We start from the raw sequence: 25,625 nt of genomic DNA on the forward strand, positions 1-25,625 counted from the left end.
AAACACTTTTTATTCAGTTGTCCTTTTTTATTTCTATTACATTATTTTAACTTTTTCATTGATTTCAATTCGGCAGAGTCTCAGGTCATAGTAAGAGTCACAACAAAATTCACAAAAAACTGATAAGAAATTCTGAAAACCTAAAAGAAAGTCTTTCAGAATTAAAAAAAGAAACATAAAATATAATGCTTAAATAAGTGTTACCAAAGTTCATTTTCTTCGCCTAGTGTTCACCAAGTGTGGCAGTTTCTTTTGAATGAGCCTGCATTATTAATGACAAACCCCATGAGGTGTTCTAAACTATCGAGTAGTTAAAAGATGCCTAATTTAGAGCATTTATCAGTAAGGTAAAAGCTTAGCGACATGTCTTATTAAAACATAATAAAGTTAATTTTAAATCTGGATACTTTTTTATGATTGTGTAGATACAAATATCCTGGTCTGAGCTGCTGGAGCCGACTATCCTGTGTGCATGAGTTGTGTTTGCTTGTGTGAAGGAACGGTGTATGCGTCTCTGTCTTTTTCTAACAAAGGCTGTGGCTGAAAGCTTATGCATAAGTGTCTTTTAATTGTGTATGTCTGCAATTTAACATGTCATCTTTATGGTATGTGGCAATATATCCATTCCTACATTGTTGATACTCTAACATGGAGTTTCCACTGTTTGATTTAAGCTTAAACTACTTACGAAAAGGCTGTAACATACATCTTTTTAAATGTCTAATGTTTAGGATGAGTCAATTTGTATTAGTGCTTGCAAGAGGGAAGCATACTTGAGCTTAATAACTTATGGTTAATAATCATGACTGAATTCCATGAGCTATTTATTGGAACTCACCTTGATCATTTCCTAGTGGTTCTTCTAAAAGTGCCAGCACTGTTGAATTTTCAATAACAAAATAACGGAAATGCTCAATAGCAGCCTCCTGTGACAGCTCTCCACCTGGCCAAGAGTTACAATGTTTCACAAGTGAAACCTCATCCAAAAGAGAAGAGAGAGATTCAGGTCCGCATGGCGATGGGAAGTACCCCACCTGAAACATCCCATTAGACCTAGTGTCAATATTTATTCGCCTATTTGCATATTTTTTCAGTAATAACAGAAATAATAATGTAAACAAATAAATAAAAATGTGAAAGGATAATCATTGTAGTAAACTTGAGGAACACAGTATAATCTGATAACTCACTTGCTTAAATTTCTGTCATGGAGATGACTGTAATTAATATTACTGCACATAAATTGCTAAATATGGTATTTATTTCAGTTCATCTACATACATTCCATGTTGTGAAATTTGAACCTCTAGAATTAGACAAAATTTAAGAATACTACAGGATAGGTATGTGGCTGATCAACTAAAATAAGATTTTTCATTTGGGAGGAATAGCATTATTCTCAATTATCTACATCTTTCCCACAAAGGCAGTGCCATATTTGATTTAACATCTGAAATAATCAAAATTGAAAAGAAGTTCATCTAAAGACTGATGAGTATAGAATAGAACAGATGAGTGTCCGAGTGTGTAAGCTGGAGATCAATTATGCCGCCCCCCCCCCCCCCCCCTGCCGATGATTTACTAGTTTTATGACTGAATTATATAGAAGGTACAGCTGTATTATTTCCTACAGACAAAATCCAAACACTTAGCTCTGGCAGGATCATGTGAAAGAATCATGGCTCAAGCTCAGATAACAGTTGACTGATATAATCAAACCTAACACATAATATGAAATCTCCAACACTAGTGGGTATTGATCACTTCATCTGTAAATAAAATATAAACTTTGTAAAAAATCAATCTTTATAACATGTGAAAAACCATTTCATTGAGCACAAATTTAACATTTGTGTATTTAAATTAAAAAAAAAACATAAATATGCCAATTTTTATAAGTAGTTTGCATATATGTTTACAAAAACTTTTGAAATTATGTTTACACAAACTTTTGTAATATTTACATGTGAATTTATGTCAGACTGTCTGACCATTCTGCTGAGTATCAGTATAAGTGACTGAAAGCTTTGCACTACATGTATATTATCTCTATTCTTATTGCTTGCAATTGGTGGGAAGTATTGTAAGAGGCAGTCACATTCTAGTTGTTTTAGAAAGCAGTCATGAAAGAGAGTCTTGTGGAACTTTTTGTGAGAAGTCAGACACGCTTTGTGCAAATTTAAAAGCCTCTTAGAACTTTACTGTCTCATGCAAGCAGATGAAATAATATTAATGTGGAAGCTGTATTATCATTGTGACCAGTCATCTGAGTTATTAAGAATATGGAAGATTAAATGAGTTTACTGGTTTTATTTGGTAGTTAGTGAACAGCATTGAACTTTACAATCTGGAAATAGTACAATTTCTTCATACAAGAGAGACCTGCAAACACTGTCACATCCCTCACAAGAGACAATGAAGGCAACAGCAAAGGAATCACTAAGTATAATAATTTTAGTAGTTTAACACCATGTGCACATCTTTTCAATTTTGTCTATAAATGATGAATATATGTGTAGTGGATGAGACATTGTACACACTTTATTGAAAGAGGTGTGTTACACTTTGAACTGAATAGTTATGTACACAGCAGAACAATTCAAGATGGGCAGAGCTCTCTATGGCATACAGTCTCAGTAAGGAATTGTAAAGATACAGGAAATACAGCTCAACAGGTATTAATCACATCATACAGCTATAGACAGAGAAGTACTGAATGAAATTTGTTTGGCTTTTAAGATCGTAATATGTGAATATAATATAATAGAGGGAAACATTCCACATGGGAAAAATATATCTAAAAAGAAAGATGATGAGACTTACTAAACAAAAGCACTGGCAGGTCGATAGACACACAAACAAACACAAACATACACACAAAATTCAAGCTTTCACAACCAACGGTTGCCTCATCAGGAAAGAGGGAAGGAGAGGGAAAGACGAAGATAAAACTCAGATTCATCACTTTGAAGCAGAGAGTAAATGCCAGAGCATGGAAAGGAAGCACCCCGAATCTCCATTCAAAAAGAAATTAAGGAGTCTAACTTTTGCAGGAAAAGTGATGCTCATTGTTTTTTGGGACTCACGAGGGTCAATCCTGGAACATTGCCTGGAAAAGAGATCAACAGCAAACAGTGAACATCACAGTGACATGCTGCTAAACAAGTTGCAGCCTCCAATTTGCAATAAACACAGAGGTTGATTGTCGAAAGGTGTTCTTTCATTGTATGGCAATGTGTGTCCACATAGCATTGGCCACACTATTCCAACTCTTCAGAGACAGTGTTTTGAGGTGTTGTATCATCCTGCAAACAACCCAATATTACTCTGTCAAGTTTCCATCTGTCTGCTCCACTTAAAGTTGGTAGAAGAGACCCCGTCGATTCAGTTCCAGTCAACAGGTAAAGGAAGCGGAGCATATGTGGCCCACTGTGCAAACACAAACCTTTTTTCAGAGGGTATTGGAAAGCTTGTGGAACGGTGGATCAAATGCATTAAAAAGCAGGTTGACTATGTTGAAAAATATAAAAAGCTATAAAAACTGTGTATCCTTGTAGTAATAAATTATAAAAATTTATTCCACATACTTATTGACTTACTCTCAAATAAAAAAGACTGTTCCTTTGTTTGTACTTTTGGTAAGTTATCATGAACATGCTAACAAATGTTTCTGAAATATAGCAGAGTTGGCAAATGAAGATCCCTGAATGTGCTGTTGCCGGCTTTCAACTGCAATGCAAATGGCTGTGAAAGCAATAGGCACCTCAGTAGCTGCAGCAACACTGAAATGTTACCCTACAGATGTATACAAAATCCATTTTACAATAGGTGACACATGAGTTGTTTCAGCAAATTTGCATATTTCATACAATTAGTGGCAATTCATATGTTTTAGGTGTATGTGTACACACACATGGCATAACTGAATTGTGTCAATTAGAGAAGTACACATTCCAGTTCATATGTGATATAACGGTTGGTAAAAGGTAGGAAGATTAGGAACTAACATGTCATCAACATCAAGTTTCTTAGAGATGGAATGTTTCAAGGATGGTGAAGGACATAGGCCATACCCTTCTAAAGGAAGCATCCTGGCTTTTGCATGGACCAGTTTCGGGAAATCATATAAAACCTGAATCTGTACAGCTGGATATGTATTTAAACTGTCACCCTCTGGAATGCAACTTCCGTTTGCTAATCACTGTGCCACCTCGCTCAGTGTACGAGGTGTGATAGGAAAGTTTTAAGAATGGGCTTCTAACTGTACAATGGTGGTACTTACACGCTACTGTGATGCATCTCCCTCAAAACAATACCCCCTCTGACTGAATTCACTGACTCCAACAGTGTTCCCACTTTTGGAAACATTCCTGGAAATTATTTTCCTGAAGTTTGTAAAGGATGCTCTCCATATTTGCCTGGATGTCTTCAATTGAATCAAATTGCTTCCCTTTCAGCGAAAATTTCAGTTTAGGAAACAGGTAGAAGTCCACAGGGGCCAAATCAGGAGAATATGGCGGTTGTGGATGCACGAGAATTTTGAATTTGGTCAAAACTTCAATGATGGAGAAGGCACAATGAGGCAGAGCATTGTCACGGTGTAGCACCCAACTCCTGTCTTTCCACAATGCAGGCCATTTCTTCTGCACCTTTTCGCACAAACGCTCAAGGACACATTTGCAGTATTCCTGGTTAATTGTCTGTCTTCCAGGGGTAAATTCATGACGCACAATACTGGCAGAATGAAAAAAAAATCACCAACATTGTCTTCACCTTTGACCGACCTTGCCATGCTTTTTTCGGTTGTGGTGAACCTAGAGTCTTTCACTGAGAAGACTGCACTTTGGTTTCAGGATCATATCCATATACCCACAATTTGTCACCTGTAATTACCCTATTTAACAAATCTGGGTCATTTTTAGTCCGATTAATCAGTTCTTGGAACACTTCAAGTTGGTATTGTCTCTGGTCACTTGACAACACTTTTGGAATGAATTTTGCAGACACTCAACGCATGTTTAGATCTCCAGTTAAAATTGACTGAACTGCATAGAAAATTAAATTAAGTTCATCAGCCATCTCCCTAATTGTAAGTCTGTGATCAGAGTGCACTAAGTCACGAACTTTCACAACATTTTCATTCATTTTTGAGGTGGAAGGACGGCCAGAACATGGTTCATCTTCAAATGATACGCGGCCATTTTTAAATCTGTTGAACCAAACAAAAACACTTGACTGGCTCCTGCAATTATCTCCAAAAGCTGTTTTTAATAGTTTGTAAGTCTCAGAAGCTGATTTCCCAGTTTTAAAATAGAATTTCACACAAACTCGTTGCTCCATTTTTACATCCATTTTCACGCAGACAAAATCCGGCAACAAGCCCTAACAGACTCACACTCAGCCAGCTGCCACAATGAACTGAATAAATGAAATGCAGTTTCCTGTCAGAGCGCGTTCAAGGACAAGGCAATGACTCATTCCCCACCCTCCGTGTACCTGCCTGCCAAACCAGTAAGCAGTAGTGGATCCATTCTTAAAACTTTCCAATCACACCTCGTGGAAGGTGGTGTGAGTTGTGGAATTACAAATGCTGTTTGACACTAAATAATCACATGCATTTTCTTTGCTCCTTCCAAGTGAATTTGTAACAGTTGTCACAAACTAACACTTTTGTTGTCAAATCAATTATTCTATGTAAAAGACATGCAACTGATCAATCTACACCTCAAGCACGATTGAAAAAGGCACCATGAGCTTCAGTAATAGAGGAGCAATGGGAAGCAAGAGTGGAAATTGTCTGAGTATGCACTGCTCAAGCCCATTCATCTGTAACAGATGAGGAATGGGAAGAAAGACTGGAAAGCTCCCAAGTACACAAGGCTCAAGCCTGTTTGAAACAGTTGAGCAGCGAGAAGCTAGACTGTATACCATTTGAGCATGTGCTCCTATAGCCAGGTGACATTGAACACAAATTTACACTTTTGTGTATTCCATTACAATGCTAATTATGATTACTCTTCATCCAAATGTGGTAATTGGAAAACTAGATAAATTATGCATGTATTGCATGCCCTCGAATTTACGAATGAAACACTGGGAATGTGCTGTGCTGGTGTAAAAGTGAATCAGCCAGAATTACATTCACTACCTGAACCATTATCAACACTGGTATAAGGTGACACAACCCAATCAATACGTTTCTTGTCAAACATATGCAAGTACAGTTCAAGTTTCCAAAAGACATCATTCCGAGCAACAGAGCAACAAATATAACGCACAAGAATTATATGATAACATTCCAAGTGCGAAGATAAATTTGCCATCATGCACGATGATTATTGCCTTCTCCAAATAGAGATAAATTTTTTTTTCAAATTTATTTCGTAGGAAAACTCTGATAAATAATTTGATCAATGCTGTCAATTCAATATGTGCATTGAACGAGAAATTGCCACTACTTACAAACTTGATTCAATCAACACAATGAATTATTTTGATTGTTTAGAACTGACCTAGACAAATGCCGGCTAATAACTAAAAAGTTGTAGTCACAACAGACAAAACACCTGTCAACAAAAAAGAAATACTGTACAATGCACCAACAATTAATGAAGTGATAATCGTTATTGTCTGTGAAGAATTTAACTTGTGTGATACAGTTCTTCATTACAGAAATAGCGGTATTCAACGTGTCTCTGAAACTCACTGCTCATACTATGGATTGCAATGCCTGATGGATATCATTTCAATATCAAATTCAGAAATCTACAGACAAATAAGGGAACAAATAAGGAAGTCAGGGCCACAAATCACTATTTATATTGATGATGATTTGTCAAAATGCTGAAATGTTGGCAATTCTCCCATCAATATACTGCCAATATGTACAGCAAAAATTGAAACTGAATTACACTGACATTTGATTAAAGGAAACCAAGTTGCATTCACAAGAGTGCATACATTTAAATGAAGCACAGTTAATGGTGATAATGTGAATAGGGAAAAATGTCATACTAGAAGCAGCATATAGAGGGAGTCCACAGGGCATGCATGAATACACACATATTTGGGTTGTCATGATGTGATTGCATATGTATTCAAACAAAAATTGAAATTTTTACAGGATTTCATTGTCAAGCATCAAGTCTTTGGAGAGACATGGATGCATTCCACTGAATGGCAAAATACAGAATTGCCACATGCACACATTTTGATTTGGCTGATTGAACACTACATCAAACTGATCGAGTTATCTCAGCAGGAATACCAGATGTCAACACTGATCCAGACTAATTTGAAGCCATCACCAAAAACATGATTGATGCTCCATATAGCTTACTCCATGTGGCTCACTCAACAACAATTCAACATGCCCAACTGATGAGGAATGCATGATACAACATCCACAAGACTTATTTGCTGTGACTATCAGTGGCAACCAACTCTATAGTTGATGTGGCAGCCAAAGACTTCCAGTACACCCTAATTCTATTAACAGCCTTGTCAAAGAGGGGGGAGGACCAGACAGAAGTTCAGGCTGCTTTCTTGCCACTGAGATGGGAAACTGTCCCTAAAGGTGGAATAACCAGCAATGATTAATGGCGTGAAGATGCAGAAGGCAATGGAAACCACTGAATTAAACACACATAATGTGTACCCAAAGAACATGTGGCCTGTAACTGAAAAAAATGTTATGATGATCTCACCAATGGCAAAAGATTCTCGAATAAAGCCCATTCAGGTCTCTGGGAAGGGACAGAGAAGGGGGAGGCGACTATGAGAAAAAGATTGAATAAACAATGAAAGGATAAAGTTCTACAAGCTGGGGCGTGCAATGTCAGAATTTTGAACATAGTAGAGAAGCTATAAAATCTGAAAAGGGAAATGTAAAGGTTCAATCTAGACATAGTGCAGGACAGTGGAGTGAAATGGAAAGAAGACAAGAATTTCTGGTCAGATGACGATAGGCTAATATCAACAGCAACAGTAAATGGTACTAATGCAAATAGGATTTGTTATGAATGGGAAGGTAGGGCAGAGAGTGAGTTACAGTGAACAGTTCAGTGATAGCATTATTCTTACCAGAATCGATCATAGTGCAGGTATAAATGCCGACGTCGCAAGCTGAAGATGACGAAATAGAGGAAGTATACATGGATGATGAAAGGGTAATTCAATACACAAAGGTAGATGAAAATTTAATAGTCATGGTGGACTGAAATGTATCTGCAGGGGAAGGAGTAAAAGTAAGGGTTATGAGAGAATATGGGTGTGGTATTAGGAATAAGAGAGGAGAAAGACTAATTGAGTTCTGCAATAAATTTCAGCAAATAACAGAGAATACTCTGTTCAAGAATCACAAAATAAGGAGATATATTTGGATAAGGTCAGGCGATATGTGAAGGTTTCTGATAGATTATGTCATGCTCAGGAAGATTCTGAAATCAGATACTGGATTGTACAACATACCCAGGAACAGATATAAACTCAGACCACAATTTAGAAGTGATGAAGAGTAGGCTGAAGTTCTGAGAGACTAGTCAGGAAAAATAAATCTGCAAAGAAGTGGTATACAGAAGTGCTAAGGAATGAAGAGACATGCTTCAAATTCTCAAAGGCTATAGACACTGTGACAAGCAATAGTTCAATAGGCAGTTCAGTTGAAGAGGAATGGACATCTCTAAAAATAGGCAATCATAGAAGCTGAAAAAGAAAACATAGGTACAAAGAAGATAACTGCAAAGAAACTGTGAGTAAAAGAAGAAATACTTCAGTGATCAATGAAAGAAGTAAATACTAAAATGTTCAGGGAAATTAAGGAATACAGAAACACAAGTCACTTAGGAACGAGGAAGATAGGAAGTGTACGGAAGCTAAGGCAAAATGGCTTTATGAAAAAAAGTGAAAGTCAAAACAACCTATGGTGAAATTAAAAGCATGGGTGGTGACATTAAGAGCACAATGAAATTCCATTAAAAAATGCAGAGGAGAGAGCAGATAGGTAGAACGAGTACACTGAAGGCCTGTATGAAGGAGAAGACTTGAGCCTGATGTGACAGAAGGAGAAACAGGAGTCACTCTGGAAAAAGCATTTGACAATGTCAAAATTCTGAGGAAAACTAGGCTAAGCTATAGGGAGAGATGGGTAATATACAACATGTACAAGAGTCGAGAGGGAATAATAAGAGTGAAAGGCCAACGACAAAGTGCTTGGATTAAAAAGAGTGTAAGACAAGGATGTAGTCTTTCACCCCTACTGTTCAACTACACATCAAAGAAGCAATGATCAAAATAAATAAAAGAAAGGTTCGAGAGTGGAACTAAAAGTCAAGGTGAAAGGATATCAATGATACTACTCGCTGATGACACTGCTGTCCTGAGTGAAAGAGAAGAAGAGTTACATGATCTGCTGATGGAACTGACAATACAATGAGTATAGAATATGGATTGAGAGTAAACAAAATGAGAACAACGAGAACTTAACATCAGGATTGGTGGTCACCAGGTAGATGAAGTTAAGGAATTCTGCTACCTAGGCAGCAAAGTAAAACATGAAGGATGGAGTAAGGAGGACATCAAAAGCAGACTAGTAATGGCAAAAGGAGCATTCTTAGCTAAGAGAAATCTACTTGGCTAAGTAGATAAGACATTTGTTAAAGCATTGGGATATAACTTCCACGATACTACAGGGAGCTGTAGAGCGCAAAAAGTGTAGAGGAAAACAGAGATTGAAATACATCCAGTATATAATTGAGAACACAGGTGGAGTACATCCAGAAAATAATTGACGACATAGGAAAAAGTGCTACTCTGAGATGAAGACGTTGGCACAGGAGAGGAATTCATGGTGGGTTGCATCAAATCAATCAAGAGATTGATTACTCAAAGAAAAGTCAGTTAATTGAAGATGGTGGTAAATCCATCACTTTGAAAGTATGAAACAATGACCTTAAAGTTGATAGTTGTTGGGCTGTACTATATACACTGTTACTCTCAAAAATGTACAAAGCACATACCACTGTCAAGTACTGCAATTTGGTGAAACAGATAAAGCACATTTGCAAATACATCAAAAATGGAAGTGATATGGCAGTTCTGTTATTGTTTTCAGAAACTTGGTACTGTTGTTTTTCCTTACATACAGTTGCGTATAGGCCAAACTTGTGGAATCATATTTTCATGTTTGTCTGTAATTTAACTGACTTATTCTTAATAAAGTATTATGTTTATCATGAGTGAAAAGTTCTTGACTTGCCGTAGCATTGTTAGGTCAGGGCTTTGGCGTGACAAGTGTGTATTTTTTTCCACGTGGGTGACTGTAGTGGTGTGGGAGTAGGGAAAGTAAATGAGACTCATCAGTGGTTTTGTAGGATATCTAGTAGAGATAGTAGATACTAGAACAGGAGGGGAAATTGCCGCCCTTCAGGCTGAGCTAGACAAGGCCAGGGGAGATCTTGACAGGTTAAGGAGGGACAAGAATAAAGAGAGGTGGGAAGAGGCAACAGGCAACAGGAGGAAAAGGCCTAGAACTTTGTCTGACAGCTTTGTGGTAAATGTGGAAAATAGATTTGACCTGTTGCTTCAGTTAGAAGCTGGCGAGTCTCAAGCAGCTGCAGGTGTAGCCAAGGCACAACAAATTTTCAGCAGCAAATTGAAAAGTAAGAATGTCAGGAAATCAGTACAGAGAAAGAAAGTGTTGTTGTTAGGTAGTTCCCATGGAAGAGGTGTTGGCCAAGTTTTACAGGATGAAATAGGATTAGAATACCAAGTCATCAATTTTTTTTAAAACCTAGTGCTGGTCGGAGCAGGTGACAGATGATTTAGGATCACTTTGCAAAGATTTCACTAAGGAAGACACTGTGGTTATAGTGGGTGGGCCAGGTAATAGTATTGACAGAGATCCTGGGTACAGTATAGAGTGTGACCTGGCAAAGATTGCATCAGCATCGAAGCATACTAATGTTGAGTTTGTATATGTTCTTGGGTACCATGACTGACCTCATTTGAACTCTTCTGTCAGGAGAGGTAATTTGGAGTTGGAATGGCTGCTTATGTCGGGTGCAGGGTTCATATTGGTGCGATTCCTGTTGATTCTCTCAATAGGTGGGATTATAATAGGCATGGCCTTCACCTCAACAGGAAAGGGAAGGGTAAACTGGCTGGGAAAATAGCAGGAAAGTTAAAGGGGGGAGGTACTGTCATGAGTGATAAAATACCAGTGGTTACAGGGTTTAGAAAATATCCTTTTTTAGGGTATGGAGGACAGAAGGAAAACAAACCTTGAGTTTGAGAAAAAAAACATAATTCTAAGTTATTACATCAGCATCAGCTGTTGGTTAAGAATTTTCAAGAATCAGTAGAAATTTCAACTCTACCCAATTTTAACTCAGTCATTGTGAAAGGTCAGCTATGTTTATTGCATCAAAATATTCGAGAACAGAGAAAATTAATGAATTAATTATCTGTATAGATGAATTAGAATCCTCAAACCCAGCTGACACAATCTGCCTGTCTGAACATCATGTGACACTGGTATAGAACTTTTAACTGTTACATGATTTTGGGTAGCATTTCACTTTTGTACAGCAGATTTGGAGAAAGGAGAAGCTGCCACATTCATCAAGAACTGTCATGAATTTAAAAGCATAGACATTCCTAAATTTTGCCTAGAACAGCATCTGGAAGCATGTGCAACAGAAGTAGAATTTCATAAAAAATCCTTCATAATATTAAGTGTATATCAAGCAGCTGCAGGTAACTTTAATCTGTTCATAAACCACCTTGAAGCTGTACTGGCCCATTTAACAACCAAAAACAGAGAAATAGTGGTTGTTGGTGACTTCAATGTAGATTTCCTTAAAGACTATCCCAATAAGAACTTATTTGAGTTAGTAACACTATCATTCAACTTAATTCCCACAGTAAAGTTTCCAACTAGGGTAAGCAATTGCTCACAAACAGCCATTGATAATGTCTTTATAGAAAAGTCCAATGAACAAATTTATATTACAAAATCAATAGTCTATGGCCTCTCAGACCATGACAGGCAGTTCCTTGTGTTAAATGTTAATACTGAACAGGATATAAAATTTGTTAAATCTGAACTCAAGAGGGTAATAAATAAGGCAAAAATTGATTATTTTAGGATACTCCTCAGAAGCTTTCATTGGAGTCATGTTTATAGTGCTCATGGCATGAATGAAAAATATAACTGTGGTGTCACCGCCAGACACCACACTTGCTAGGTGGTAGCCTTTAAATCAGCCGCGGTCCGTTAGTATACGTCGGACCCGCGTGTCGCCACTATCAGTGATTGCAGACCGAGCGCCGCCACACGGCAGGTCTAGAGAGACTTCCTAGCACTCGCCCCAGTTGGACAACCGACTTCGCTAGTGATGGTTCACTGACAAAATACGCTCTCATTTGCCGAGATGATAGTTAGCATAGCCTTCAGCTACGTCATTTGCTACGACCTAGCAAGGTGCCATTACCAGTTACTATTGATACTGAGTCATGTACAGTCAAGAGCGACGCTCATCATTAATGGATTAAAGTTAAATATTCCACCAGCTATGTCCGTTTTTCTAAAGTCTAATTTCCTTGTCCTGTTCCAGACCTCAAGCCAGCCTGCGTGAGCTAAAACGCGTGCCTTTCGGCTTCCTCTCATACCCGGTGTTGGCTCTCCTGCCAACCCACAACAATAACACCTTTGCTAATAAAGTGCTTGCCTTATTTGAACACTGTTTTCCCCCAAAACTAACCAGGTTAGAGCAAAGTGTACAAAGAAGCCATGGATTATTGAAGGAATAGAGGTATCTTGTAAAACAAAAAGAAAAATGTATCTGTCAATCCGAAACAGTTCTGACGTTGATGCTATAGCACATTACAAGAAATATTGCAAAATATTAAAGACTGTAATACAGACATCAAAGCAAATATATTACAAGGAAAGATAGTTATATCAGATAACAAAATAAAGACAATATGGGATATAGTAAAGAAGGAGACCGATAGAACCAGACATGAAGAGGGGCAAATAGCATTAAGAGTAAAAGATACATTGGTGACAGATGTGTATTGTGTTGCAGAACATTTTAAGAAACATTTTATAACTGTTACTGAAAAGATGGGGTTGTCAGGTTCTGTAGATGCTGCCACGGGATACCTCAGACCAGATATTTCAAGTAACTTCCATAATATGAATTTGACCCTCACCACTCCAACAGAAGTAACGTCCATGATAAAATCTTTAAAATGAAAAACATCTAGTCGGTATGACGAAATATCAACAAAATTAATTAAAGAATGTGATTCTGAGTAAAGTAACATATTGAGCTATCTGTGTAACCAGTCATTTATCAGTGTAATATTTCCTGAATGATTGAAATATGCCGAAGTTAAGCCACTGTTTAAGAAGGGAGATAAAGAAACAGTGAAAGTGGGACCCATGGGGAAAAAGATACAAGAGAGCAGACTAAGATGGTACGGACACTTACAGAGAAAAAGGGAAGAGTATATCGAAAACAGACTTGAAGATATAAAGATTGAAGGAGCGAGAAGGAGAGGAAGACCAAAGATGAGGTGGAAGGATAAGATATCCGGGGACCTAAGGGAGAAAGGATGGAAGGAGGAAGAGGCAATGGATAGAGTACTATGGAGGAGAAGCATCCAGAAGAGCAACGCCGACCCTACGTGACGTGGGACAAGGCGACGATAAAGAAGAAGAAGAAGAAGAAGAAATAGCATCAAATTTCCATCGAATTTCACTTTTGCTAGCACTCTCAAAAATTTTTTAAAAAGTAATGTATAATTGGCTTTATAACAATCTTATCTCAAATAACATACTGTCAAAGTCACAGTTCGGATTTCTAAAGGGTTCTGATATTGAGAAGGCTATCTATATTTACAGTGAAAATGTACTTAATTCATTAGACAAAAAAACTGCAGGCAAATTGTATATTTTGTGATCTGTCAAAGGCATTTGACTGTGTAAATCACAATATCCTTTTAAGTAAATTAGAATATTATGGTGTAACAGGAAATGCTGCAAAATGGTTCAAATCTTATATCTATGGCAGGAAAGAAGCGGTGTTATTAGGAAAGAGACATGTGTTAAGTTATCAGGCATCATCCTACAGGGAACTAATTACATATGGGGTCCCACAAGGTTCCATCTTAGGACCCTTACTTTTTCTCGTGTATATCAATGCCCTTTCATCAGTAACATTACCAGATGCCAAGTTTGTTTTGTTTTCCGATGATACAAACATTGCAATAAATAGCAAATCAAGTGTAGTCTTAGAAAGATCAACTAATAAAATATTTGTGGACATTAATCACTGGTTCCTAGCCAATTCTTTGTCACTAAACTTTGAAAAAACACACTACATGCAATTCAGAACTTGTAAGGGGTGTCCCATGAGTATATGCCTAATGTATTGTGACAAGCAGATACAAGAAGTGGACATTGTTAAATTCTTGGGATTTCAGCTTGATAATAAATTCAACTGGGAGGAGCACACCGCAAAAATGCTGAAGTGTCTAAACAAATCTCTATTAGCAATGCGAATTCTGTCAGACATACGGGTTATAAAAATGAAAAAGCTGGCATACTATGCTTATTTTCGCTCCCTAATGTCATATGGCATTATTTTTTGGGGTAATTCATCAGCCAAGCTAAAGTTTTCTGGGCATAAAAATGTTCAATAAGTGTTATATATGGTGTGAACTCAAGAACATCTTGCAGATGCCTGTAGAGGGAACTAAGGATACTAACTACTGCTTACCACTATATTTATTCCTTCAAGAAAATTGTCATTAAAAATATATCACTTTTTCAAACCAACAGCTCAGTTAATGGACTCAAGTCTAGAAATAAGCATAATCTTCACAAGGGTTTAAAGTCACTTACTCTTGTACAAAAAGGTGTGCATTATTCAGGAACACACATTTTCAATAACTTGCCAGCAGCCATAGAAAGCTTAACAACCAATGAAATTCAGTTTAAGAAAAGCCTCAAAGATTTATTCATGGCCAACTCCCTCTACTCTATTGTTATATATATATAGACAAAGACGAAAGGATATGGGTTTTAAGGGAGAGGGTAAGGAGTCATTCCAATCCCGGGAGCGGAAAGACTTACCTTGGGTGCGCGCGCACACACACACACACACACACACACACACACACACACACACACACACACACACACACATATCCATCCATACATATACAGACACAAGCAGAGATTCTGCACCATTTCAGTGCAGTAATGTGTTCATTGTAAATAAGTATTGTAGTAGTTCTATTATATGTTTATTACCTTATAAATAGAAAACATTTTTTTAATTTTAAATTCAGTGCATTAATGCGATCTTAGTAAATGAATGTTGTAAAATGATCCGAAAATATAGTGTTCATAAAGAGAGAGAGAGAGAGAGAGAGAGAGAGAGAGAGAGAGAGAGAGAGGATCATTGCACTTGGGACCTGTGGAAGGTACATCAGCTTATTTATTTTAGTTGTACATATTTGTCATGTATTATTGTTTTTTTGACATGTTCTACATCCTGGAGGACTTCCTCACTATAGATCAATTGGAATCAAAGTACATCTAATATAATTTGAATGGGAAATTCAGCAGCATCTATCAATGAAATCCACCAATATCAACAGGGATGCTACAGTGGTAGCAATGAAGCATCATGGCTCATTATATCATTTCCAATCAAAGAATGACATCCAACAGTTGTTTATTTGGCAATACACCTTGAAAGTGGACAGTTCATGTACTCCACAAGAGAAAATGTATGCACAATATCATTGTTACCACCTTCAACAATGTCAACTGAATTTTTCTCATATCTGCTATGGCTCTGCTTTCCTCTGAATTGCTAACATACTACACATGGAATGCATCAGTGAACAAGTTTCAGTGTCGCAAACAAAGTACAGCAGTTGCAGAACATCTCAGTTTACATTCAATCGGCATGCTAGGGCATCTGTACAGCATTCACTCACACAATGTAAAATACTTTTACATGTAACTACTGTTGACCTATGTAGGTAAATTGATGTCCTTCCAAGAACTGAACACTGTAAACTGCCAGGTATGTGCCACTTGTCTGAAGCTTGGCCAAGAATTAAATCTGCTTGAATTGAGGTACACTGGGACACTTCACTCATTGATGCATCAAATACTGATTACCCAAAGCAAACACACGTTACTTGCAATGATACTGAAAACATGCTTTCCACCCAGTCCAAAAGATCTTTGGGAATAATACAAAGACTACACTAATGAAGACATCCTACATTGTTTGCATGCTATGGATCAAAATCTGGACATTCAGTTAACACAAAATGTTTACAATGAGGTCCTGGTCATTTCAAAAAACAATTGTTGGATATTGGGAATGGGAAAATGGCAATCAATGAACTCAGACAATGTTCACATTTCCAACCAACTTTTGTGAAATCACAGGAACACAGACAAAATGATTCATACAGTTTTCCAAAGTATCACACAGGATTACAAACCTCATCAGTGGCTCAGTGCATACATTAGCAGCCATAAACAATGTTGTCAATGCCATCAAATTCAGCATTCAAAACAAAATATCAGGTGATGTGTCAATGTACCAGTCGATTGATACCATAATGAATCAACAGGAAGCTGTCAATTACTTAACTGAATTCTTGAATTCACATGATTTGTCAATGAATGACCACAATGTGACTAGGCATGAGCACAGTTGATTAGCCAGTGGCACAACATGCTTCTGAGTACAACAAGCTCAAGGTCAATAGCTGCCTCACATCCCATGCCATATGTATCCTCATCCCCAACACCAGCTTCTCTGAATGACATAGACAGGAATTGTCCTCAACGCATGCTTCAATCACACAATCTTCTTGATCTCAATCACCGGTAGCCTCTACACCACACTCACCTCCACATCTGTCCCCGTCCCCAACCCAACTTCACTCATTCTATGCCCACATCCTCCTCTCTATACTCTCTCTCTTTCCTCTGACTTGTCTTCCCTTCACAATCTACTCCTCCACATCATTTGCAAGTATCCCTGCTACTCCACACTGAACTCATTGGTGTAACATACCTATTTCGTGCACCTGTGATCTCTTCGTTCCAGCCACCATCAACCCTTCTCCAACCCTCCATACCACTCAATGTCCCTCCTCTCTCCCCATCCATTCCCCCAACACAACAGTTCACCCCAGTCAGTGTAGTTAGCTGTAATTGTGCAGTGAGTGAGTGAGTGAGTGAGTGTGTGTGTGTGTGTGTGTGTGTGTGTGTGTGTGTGTGAGGGCATGTGCAAGAGCTATAGCTCTGAAGGATGGTTCCTATGAAAGCTAGCAACATTCTCAGTCTTGTTTACATCTCTATCAATGACTCAGCACCTCACCTGCAAGCAAACTGTTACCACCATTTATTTTTTAATTAACATTTGACTATATATCTATATATCTACAGTACTGTCACACTCAGACTAAACGTGGCACTGTATGTTAATATGCTCGCTGAATTTTCATAGTGTATAAATGTCACACTGAAGATGCACGCACACACATACATAAACATGGAATATATTGATATAGTAGAAAAGTTCTGGGAGAATTAACCTCACATCAATAGTGTGATTGGGTTTTGTTGTGGAAACCGGAAATTTAAAAAAAAAAGTTAAAGAACTTCTCCCCAACTTACGAGGGACCCTACATGACTCATGTCCCCCATTACCTGTCAATGCAGAAATTCATCCGTAAGACTGCTATGTAATTGTTATTTCAATAGACTGAAACCCTACCACAGGTAAGTTACACCATCCCAGCCAACCATCGCCACAGAGCTACCAAGGAACATGCAATTTGCCACGCAAATGCGCAAAAGAAAGAACTTCGTACTGCTTCCGTGGACGGGGTATACTTTGCATTCCAAGAATGTCGAAGCACAACTGTGGTTGTGGAATTAGTTGCATTCTTTTGTCCCCTCTGTCAACTATTTCTCCATGAACTTTCAACTGTCAAGAGGTGTGTGGCATCCTGGGAATATTCCCGCTAGATACAACAGTCCTTTCCTTTTGTTTACTTGCTATGGCACCTTCTATCATTAAGTTATCTTCCCTGGTGTTGCATTATCAGATAGCCCACATTAGGATATGTAACTTCCACAATCTCCTTTAATTGCTTCCATTGTAGGTGATTTATGTGATTTGGTGACTGGCCTTCTACATTCATATGAAGCGTTACTGAATATGTTTAGTAACCTTGCTGCGCTGTGCTGCCATTGCTGTGCTGCCGATTCTTGCTTCTCACCTTTCTTTCCTCAGGAATGGGCAAATGCCACACCATCAAGTGTCTTGTTTTGCTCTGTCATGCTGCACTGTTCGCCTGCAGCATATTGACTGCCTGTATTTATGTTTTTGTTCTTGTTGGCCATTGCTATGTTATTTGACTATATTTACAGAGGTGGTGAGAATAGAGATGATGTCTTTTAATGAGCTGCTAATTAATTGTTACCATGGAGTTTAACAAATAACAGATGCTCAAGGACATTTCTATTACAATGTCGAGAGTTTCTGTGTCGCAGAGTATTTATACTACATCGTGCACTTTGATATAGAGGTAATTCCAAGGAAACTAAATAAATTTTTCAGGTGTTACATTTCATTTGTGATGGATTCTGCTGTCTTACACCCGATGCAGTGCACTGTCTGCACAATCAAGTGTATGATGAGATGGGGCATTTATTGTTCAATTATTCACATTTGCTTGGTTCTAATGTTATCTATTAGCAGCCAGGAACCTAACAGTTAAAAATAAATACAATTACGGCAGTGTCCTAATTTCCATGTTAGGTTCTGGGTGAAGTTTTCCCTTCTGCATACACTGGATCACATAAACATTACCTGTACTAGAGAAAACAGTACGCAGCCACCATGATTCAGGAACTTGTCATACCACATGACAGACTGAAGTCAATACAGTGGATGACATCCTGCAGCAAGTTATCATGTCACTTTACTGCAGGAAGTGTGGTTTGCCTTGGCACTAAATGCCAAAAAATGTTACTACCATACCAGTGCTGTTATTAAGAGAACACATGTAGGTATATGCTTTGCAAACACTTCCCACCTTGTATGTAAATGTACCTAGTAGAATTGTACATAGTTCATTATCATTCTGAATACAAGTTGTTTCATTTTTCTTGCACCATATTCACGACTAGTAATCTTACAGCATGTTCAGCTCCGCTATACTGGAGATGTGTAAGTTCTTACACTGCTGCATTTTTTTAAACTGGTGTGCCTGCCATACTCACAAACATGTATTGCTGAGTAGGGGCTAGATGAATGGAATGACAACATATTACAGTGTTATTTACAATGCTTTTATGTTTGAACCACTGCTATTGTCTAATACAATACAATTTCTCTACCCTTATGACCACTTCGACCATCATGTCCCACCCAAGGACACAAATACACTATCTATATCCCACAACACTACTCCTTCGACGTCTCATTTTGATAATATTTTTACTTTGATACGATGGCAGATGCTGCCCACCAGCTAGTGAGAGTAACTTCAGTTCTCTATAATTAATTCTGGTAAATGCCAGACTATGAAATCCCCTGCAGCATGGCTCTTCAACCCCTTGCTGCAAAACCCTTGTGTGTAAATATCTAGTGTGCTCAGACGATTTGATAAATGTGTTATTACAGGGAATGAAAATCTGATACTAGATTTAGCTGCTTTTCCAGCAGCCAGAGCTCTATTTCCTGGAGGTGAAGATCCCCTTTTCACACTGGAGAATACACATGGGAGGAATCATCGAGCTGACGTGCACACAAGGTGCACTGCCACACTGCCACATGCTGTCGCTTATCACTGGCACAGCTGCCATTCTGAATTAATGCATTGCATAGACCCCACTCACTCCTCCTCTGTGTGCGGCTATCACTCTAGTTGCTATGTGGAGATGGCGACGCAAGTGGGTGCTACCTGACAAACTTACTGGTAGTTCATAGAAAGGAGAGGAAAATCCTTCCATCCACAAAATTTGCAATAAATTCTCTCCAATTTCCCCCACACATATTCATACTGATTGTTTACTTAGGCACAAACAGAAGAATTAACTGTCACTGTGAATGGTGCTGCAACCCCTACTGCTATGTAAATGTTCAGCATCTAGGGTCGGGATTTCAGGTGCACTCACACAAAGGCCCCTGTGATTCATCATCAACATTAATCAACTCACATTACACATCAGTGTCCTCAGTGTTTCTTGTCTGTACTGCCTCAGCTGTTTGAAGTGTGATGTCAGTTACTCATTAACTTTTATAAGCACGGATTAAATAATCATATTTTTACCTCTTTTCAACATTCTCACTCTACAACCTTATTTGATCAGCACTCTTTGTATCTCTTGTCCATACTGTAAGTACTACTAACACTCCTAGTGCTAATCTATACATAATATTGAGGGTTCAGGAACTGGAAGTGGACAGCTGGGAAGGGTATTTCAAATAATAATAATAATAATAATAATAATAATAATAATAAATACATCCAAACATATATATACAACTACAAAAATCTGTAATTATTGATACATGTTCAATTACCCGAAAGTTCCTAAATGCAATATAACATATACCATACAGTTACAAGGAAGTCACGCTTGACCGAGGTCCGCGTCACGTTCCATTTTTAACCAGACTTAAGTCTGAGAAAAAAAAAAGTCAAAGATAATAAATAATATCTAAAAACAAAGATGATGTGACTTACCAAATGAAAGTGCTGGCATGTCGATAGACACACAAACAAACACAAACATACACACAAAATTCAAGCTTTCGCAACCAACGGTTGCTTCGTAAGGAAAGAGGGAAGGAGAGGGAAAGACGAAAGGATGTGGGTTTTAAGGGAGAGGGTAAGGAGTCATTCCAATCCCGGGAGCAGAAAGACTTACCTTAGGGGGAAAAAAGGACAGGTATACACTCGCGCGCACACACACACATATCCATCCGCACATACACAGACACAAGCAGACATTAGGAGAAGTCTCACTTGTTTGAGGTATGAATTATCTACGCCTATGTAAGACAATCCACAGTAAGGTAATGACGCTTAGAAGAACACTTCACCTATCATGTCTGTTCTTTTGCCATTCTGCACAGGCTTGGATAGGTTTTACATGCAATGGAATGCAGATAACAGGATAACACAAATGGAAACTTTTATCTCTATGGGACAGAAAAAAACCCACAGACATCACTGGCTCTTTAAACATACATACTGTCCCCATCATATACCATACATTAGAGCTCACATGAACTTATGAAAACCACTCTGAAAAAAAAACCACAGTGATACTTCTGAAGTCAGGTCTGTTGGCAGCCCTCAATGTTTCTGTATCAGGGGATGTATGCTAATGGAACGCTTATCTGGTGTGTGCTCTGTATATGATGATTAACTGCACACAAACCGTTCGTATGTAAAGAGAAAGTTCTGACAAAACCATGGGTGAGGGAGTCACTTGGTGTGGTATACCATCTTAACACTGACATACAAAAGGCAGTGTGTTAAATTAGTATAAAGCTGTCCATAACAGAATAGACTGACAACCACTATACTTCATTCGTTCAATCAGGCTCATTAGAGATCATCTTGTTCCCTTCACATCAATATATTTTGACGTATATTCAGTCAACCCTTTTGCTAGAACTTTGGGTTCTCACACACTTATTAGGGCTCTTTTATTACACTATTATATCTGCTGTATTATACCCAGACATAAACACACACTACCCTGTGCTACATAAGAGGTGGCAGAGAAACTCTTGATATTGCCTATGATTTTGTAATTGCTTTAGCAAGCCTTTCTTATCACACATTCATGAGGCTTATACAGTTATTCATGTCAAATACACAGGGTTGGGAGCACACCACTTAATTTTGCTATATTGTACAGGAGCACAGAAGTTGACATCCTTGCCAGGACTGGCTTGCCAGAAGCTGTGCCTGCACAAATTCCAGCCGTTGTGGCAGTTGATAAGGCACAATCTGAAGTGCATGTCACTACCAAGTAATCTGCTGGCTTCTTACAGAGTACTGCTCCTACACATCATGTGCCTTAGTTTACAAATTTTAATTGACTAGGAGATTCTACTGAGCAGCAGTATAGGGTACACAAGTCATACTAACCTTCATGAATTATGGATAAACGCCTCCTAAGTAATGCTAGGTGATGGAAAAGCACTTCCATGAATACCGCCTTCCTGTTAACTTTCCCTGCCCACTAATTCCATGTTCTTTTATATTTCTAGGGAACACTTGCCATGTGCATGACATTATTCTGGTACCAGTTTGTATTTGTCAATTCTGAGTTTTTGTGGCCCCAGATTTTTAGTTCAACGAGCATGAATCTTAATGGCACATAATACTACGAAATGGTGTGATTCTTGGTAATGATGTTTTCACTTAGTAACAATGCCTTGTTGCCTGTCCCCAAGGTATTTTGTGTTTACTGTTTTCTCAGTTAAAGTTTGTTGCAAGTGCTTCCAAGCTGCTCCTTCAACCCTAGTTTCTCAGGTTAAGGATACACTCCTGGAAATGGAAAAAAGAACACATTGACACCGGTGTGTCAGACCCACCATACTTGCTCTGGACACTGCGAGAGGGCTGTACAAGCAATGATCACATGCACGGCACAGTGGACACACCAGGAACCGCGGTGTTGGCCGTCGAATGGCGCTAGCTGCGCAGCATTTGTGCACCGCCGCCGTCAGTGTCAGCCAGTTTGCCGTGGCATACGGAGCTCCATCGCAGTCTTTAACACTGGTAGCATGCCGCAACAGCGTGGACGTAAACCGTATGTGCAGTTGACGGACTTTGAGCGAGGGCGTATAGTGGGCATGCGGGAGGCCTGGTGGACGTACCGCCGAATTGCTCAATACGTGGGACGTGAGGTCTCCACAGTACATCGATGTTGTCGCCAGTGGTCGGCGGAAGGTGCACGTGCCCGTCGACCTGGGACCGGACCGCAGCGACGCACGGATGCACGCCAAGACCGTAGGATCCTACGCAGTGCCGTAGGGGACCGCACCGCCACTTCCCAGCAAATTAGGGACACTGTTGCTCCTGGGGTATCGGCGAGGACCATTCGCAACCGTCTCCATGAAGCTGGGCTACGGTCCCGCACACCGTTAGGCCGTCTTCCGCTCACGCCCCAATATCGTGCAGCCCGCCTCCAGTGGTGTCGCGACAGGCGTGAATGGAGGGACGAATGGAGACGTGTTGTCTTCAGCGATGAGAGTCGCTTCTGCCTTGGTGCCAATGATGGTCGTATGCGTGTTTGGCGCCGTGCAGGTGAGCGCCACAATCAGGACTGCATACGACCGAGGCACACAGGGCCAACACCCGGCATCATGGTGTGGGGAGCGATCTCCTACACTGGCCGTATACCACTGGTGATCGTCGAGGGGACACTGAATAGTGCACGGTACATCCAAACCATCATCGAACCCATCATTCTACCATTCCTAGACCGGCAAGGGAACTTGCTGTTCCAACAGGACAATGCACGTCCGCATGTATCCCGTGCCACCCAACGTGCTCTAGAAGGTGTAAGTCAACTACCCTGGCCAGCAAGATCTCCGGATCTGTCCCCCATTGAGCATGTTTGGGACCGGATGAAGCGTCGTCTCACGCGGTCTGCACGTCCAGCATGAACGCTGGTCCAACTGAGGCGCCAGGTGGAAATGGCATCGCAAGCCGTTCCACAGGACTGCATCCAGCATCTCTACGATCGTCTCCATGGGAGAATAGCAGCCTGCATTGCTGCGAAAGGTGGATATACACTGTACTAGTGCCGACATTGTGCATGCTCTGTTGCCTGTGTCTATGTGACTGTGGTTCTGTCAGTGTGATCATGTGATGTATCTGACCCCAGGAATGTGTCAATAAAGTTTCCCCTTCCTGGGACAATGAATTCACGGTGTTCTTATTTCAATTTCCAGGAGTGTATAACCTTTTAGGGGTTCCATGGTACATGTCAGTGAAGTCATGTTGGCAGCTCTTGACTTCCCCTTGGAGTCCAGTGAACACAGTTTGTCCCTTAGATGCAGTAAACAAGGATGGCTGCACCCAGAACTACAACCAGATCTGCTCACCCCTCTCACCCTGAAATTTTTGCTCATGCCAAGTGATCCACCACCATCCTGCTGCCCACTGTTGATCTGGACCAATTTCTAAGTGCCTTCACAGACAGGACCTTGCTTTCTATGAGACTTTCCCAAAACAGAATTTCCTGGCACTATAATACCACCCAGATTTTCACATTTTCAACAACACGACTCACACTTTTGACTTCACCTTCCAGCATGGAAACTTAGCAAACTTACCGGTATACAACCCTTATTCAGGCATAAAGACATGAGTGAAGACACCAAAGTCAACACGCTTTTAACTATTGTATGCTATGCACTGTGCCATGCTAAACCACACAGGATATTGAAAAATTTCTCAGCTTACAAAATGGTTCAAATGGCTCTGAGCACTACGGGACTTAACATCTATGGTCATCAGTCCCCTAGAACTTAGAACTACTTAAACCTAACTAACCTAAGGACATCACACAACACCCAGTCATCATGAGGCGGAGAAAATCTCTGACCCCGCCGGGAATCGAACCCGGGAACCTGGGCGCGGGAAGCGAGAACGCTACCACACGACCACGAGCTGCGGACGTCAGCTTACACAGAGCCCCCTTTCACTAGCATTACTACTACACTAAAGCTAGACCTTCAGAATATAAAGGGTAAGATGAACAAAAATAATAGTTACCACTGCTTGAAAACCAACATTTCTCTTCGTTAGTTTTCTGGATTACTTTGTCTGCAATTAGTTTCATTTGTACAGACACAAGTAGACACCTATTACAATGGGAAATTTCAGAATCCAACCCCTACCCCATCTGCTCCAATTAAGAAGTATTGACATTGCAATCATTGAGAAAGGGAGTTCTAATACCAGCAGAATTTCAGAGAGAAGTGCTAGACAGACATTACACCAAGGGAGAAGCATTATTACAGTACTCGATCAGTCCAGGGCTGTACTGCCGGTCCATAGTGTCCAACGGGCACAATATTTCGGCGATCAGACATGTCGCCACCATCAGGTGCACTGACGAACTGAGCTCCTGAGGGTGGGTGGCCATCTGAAATCCCCTCCCACTGCGAGACGTTATCTCCGCGGTCTACACCCGTGGCTGTGCATTGGCAGTCGCTGAGACGCTGGCGCCGGCGTCTGTGGTGGCGTCGGTGTAATAGCCTCAGCAGCACTAGTCACCTGTTCGTTTTCTTTGCTGAGTGTCTTTTTAATTAGACTCAGTGCTGACTCCCATGCCTTGCTGAGGTTATAGCTGCAATCTAGGTTGATGAGTCTGTCCCTCATACAAATTCGATACCCTCTCTAATGATGCTATCCCAGTATTTACATGTCTGTGCCAAGAACCTGGTATGTTGGTAGTCCATTTCATGATTTTCGGACAAACAGTGCTCTGCGGCGCCAATTTGTTGGGGTACCCGAGTCAAATGTGCCTCTGA

General features: G+C 39.7%; 1 protein-coding gene across 6 annotated transcripts in view; it reads right to left on the reverse strand.

Moving 5' to 3' along the window:
* Positions 1-25,625, reverse strand: part of LOC126091976 (ral GTPase-activating protein subunit beta) — a 401,079-nt gene that overhangs the window by 103,247 nt on the left and 272,207 nt on the right. For all 6 annotated transcript variants that reach the window (XM_049907338.1, XM_049907336.1, XM_049907335.1 and 3 more), the window contains one exon: positions 839-1,034. In XM_049907338.1, coding sequence (XP_049763295.1) covers positions 839-1,034 — 196 coding nt within the window. The remainder of the gene's footprint in view (positions 1-838; positions 1,035-25,625) is intronic.

The sequence above is a fragment of the Schistocerca cancellata genome, chromosome 7 (genome assembly GCF_023864275.1).
Source record: "Schistocerca cancellata isolate TAMUIC-IGC-003103 chromosome 7, iqSchCanc2.1, whole genome shotgun sequence".
Lineage (NCBI taxonomy): Eukaryota > Metazoa > Arthropoda > Insecta > Orthoptera > Acrididae > Schistocerca > Schistocerca cancellata.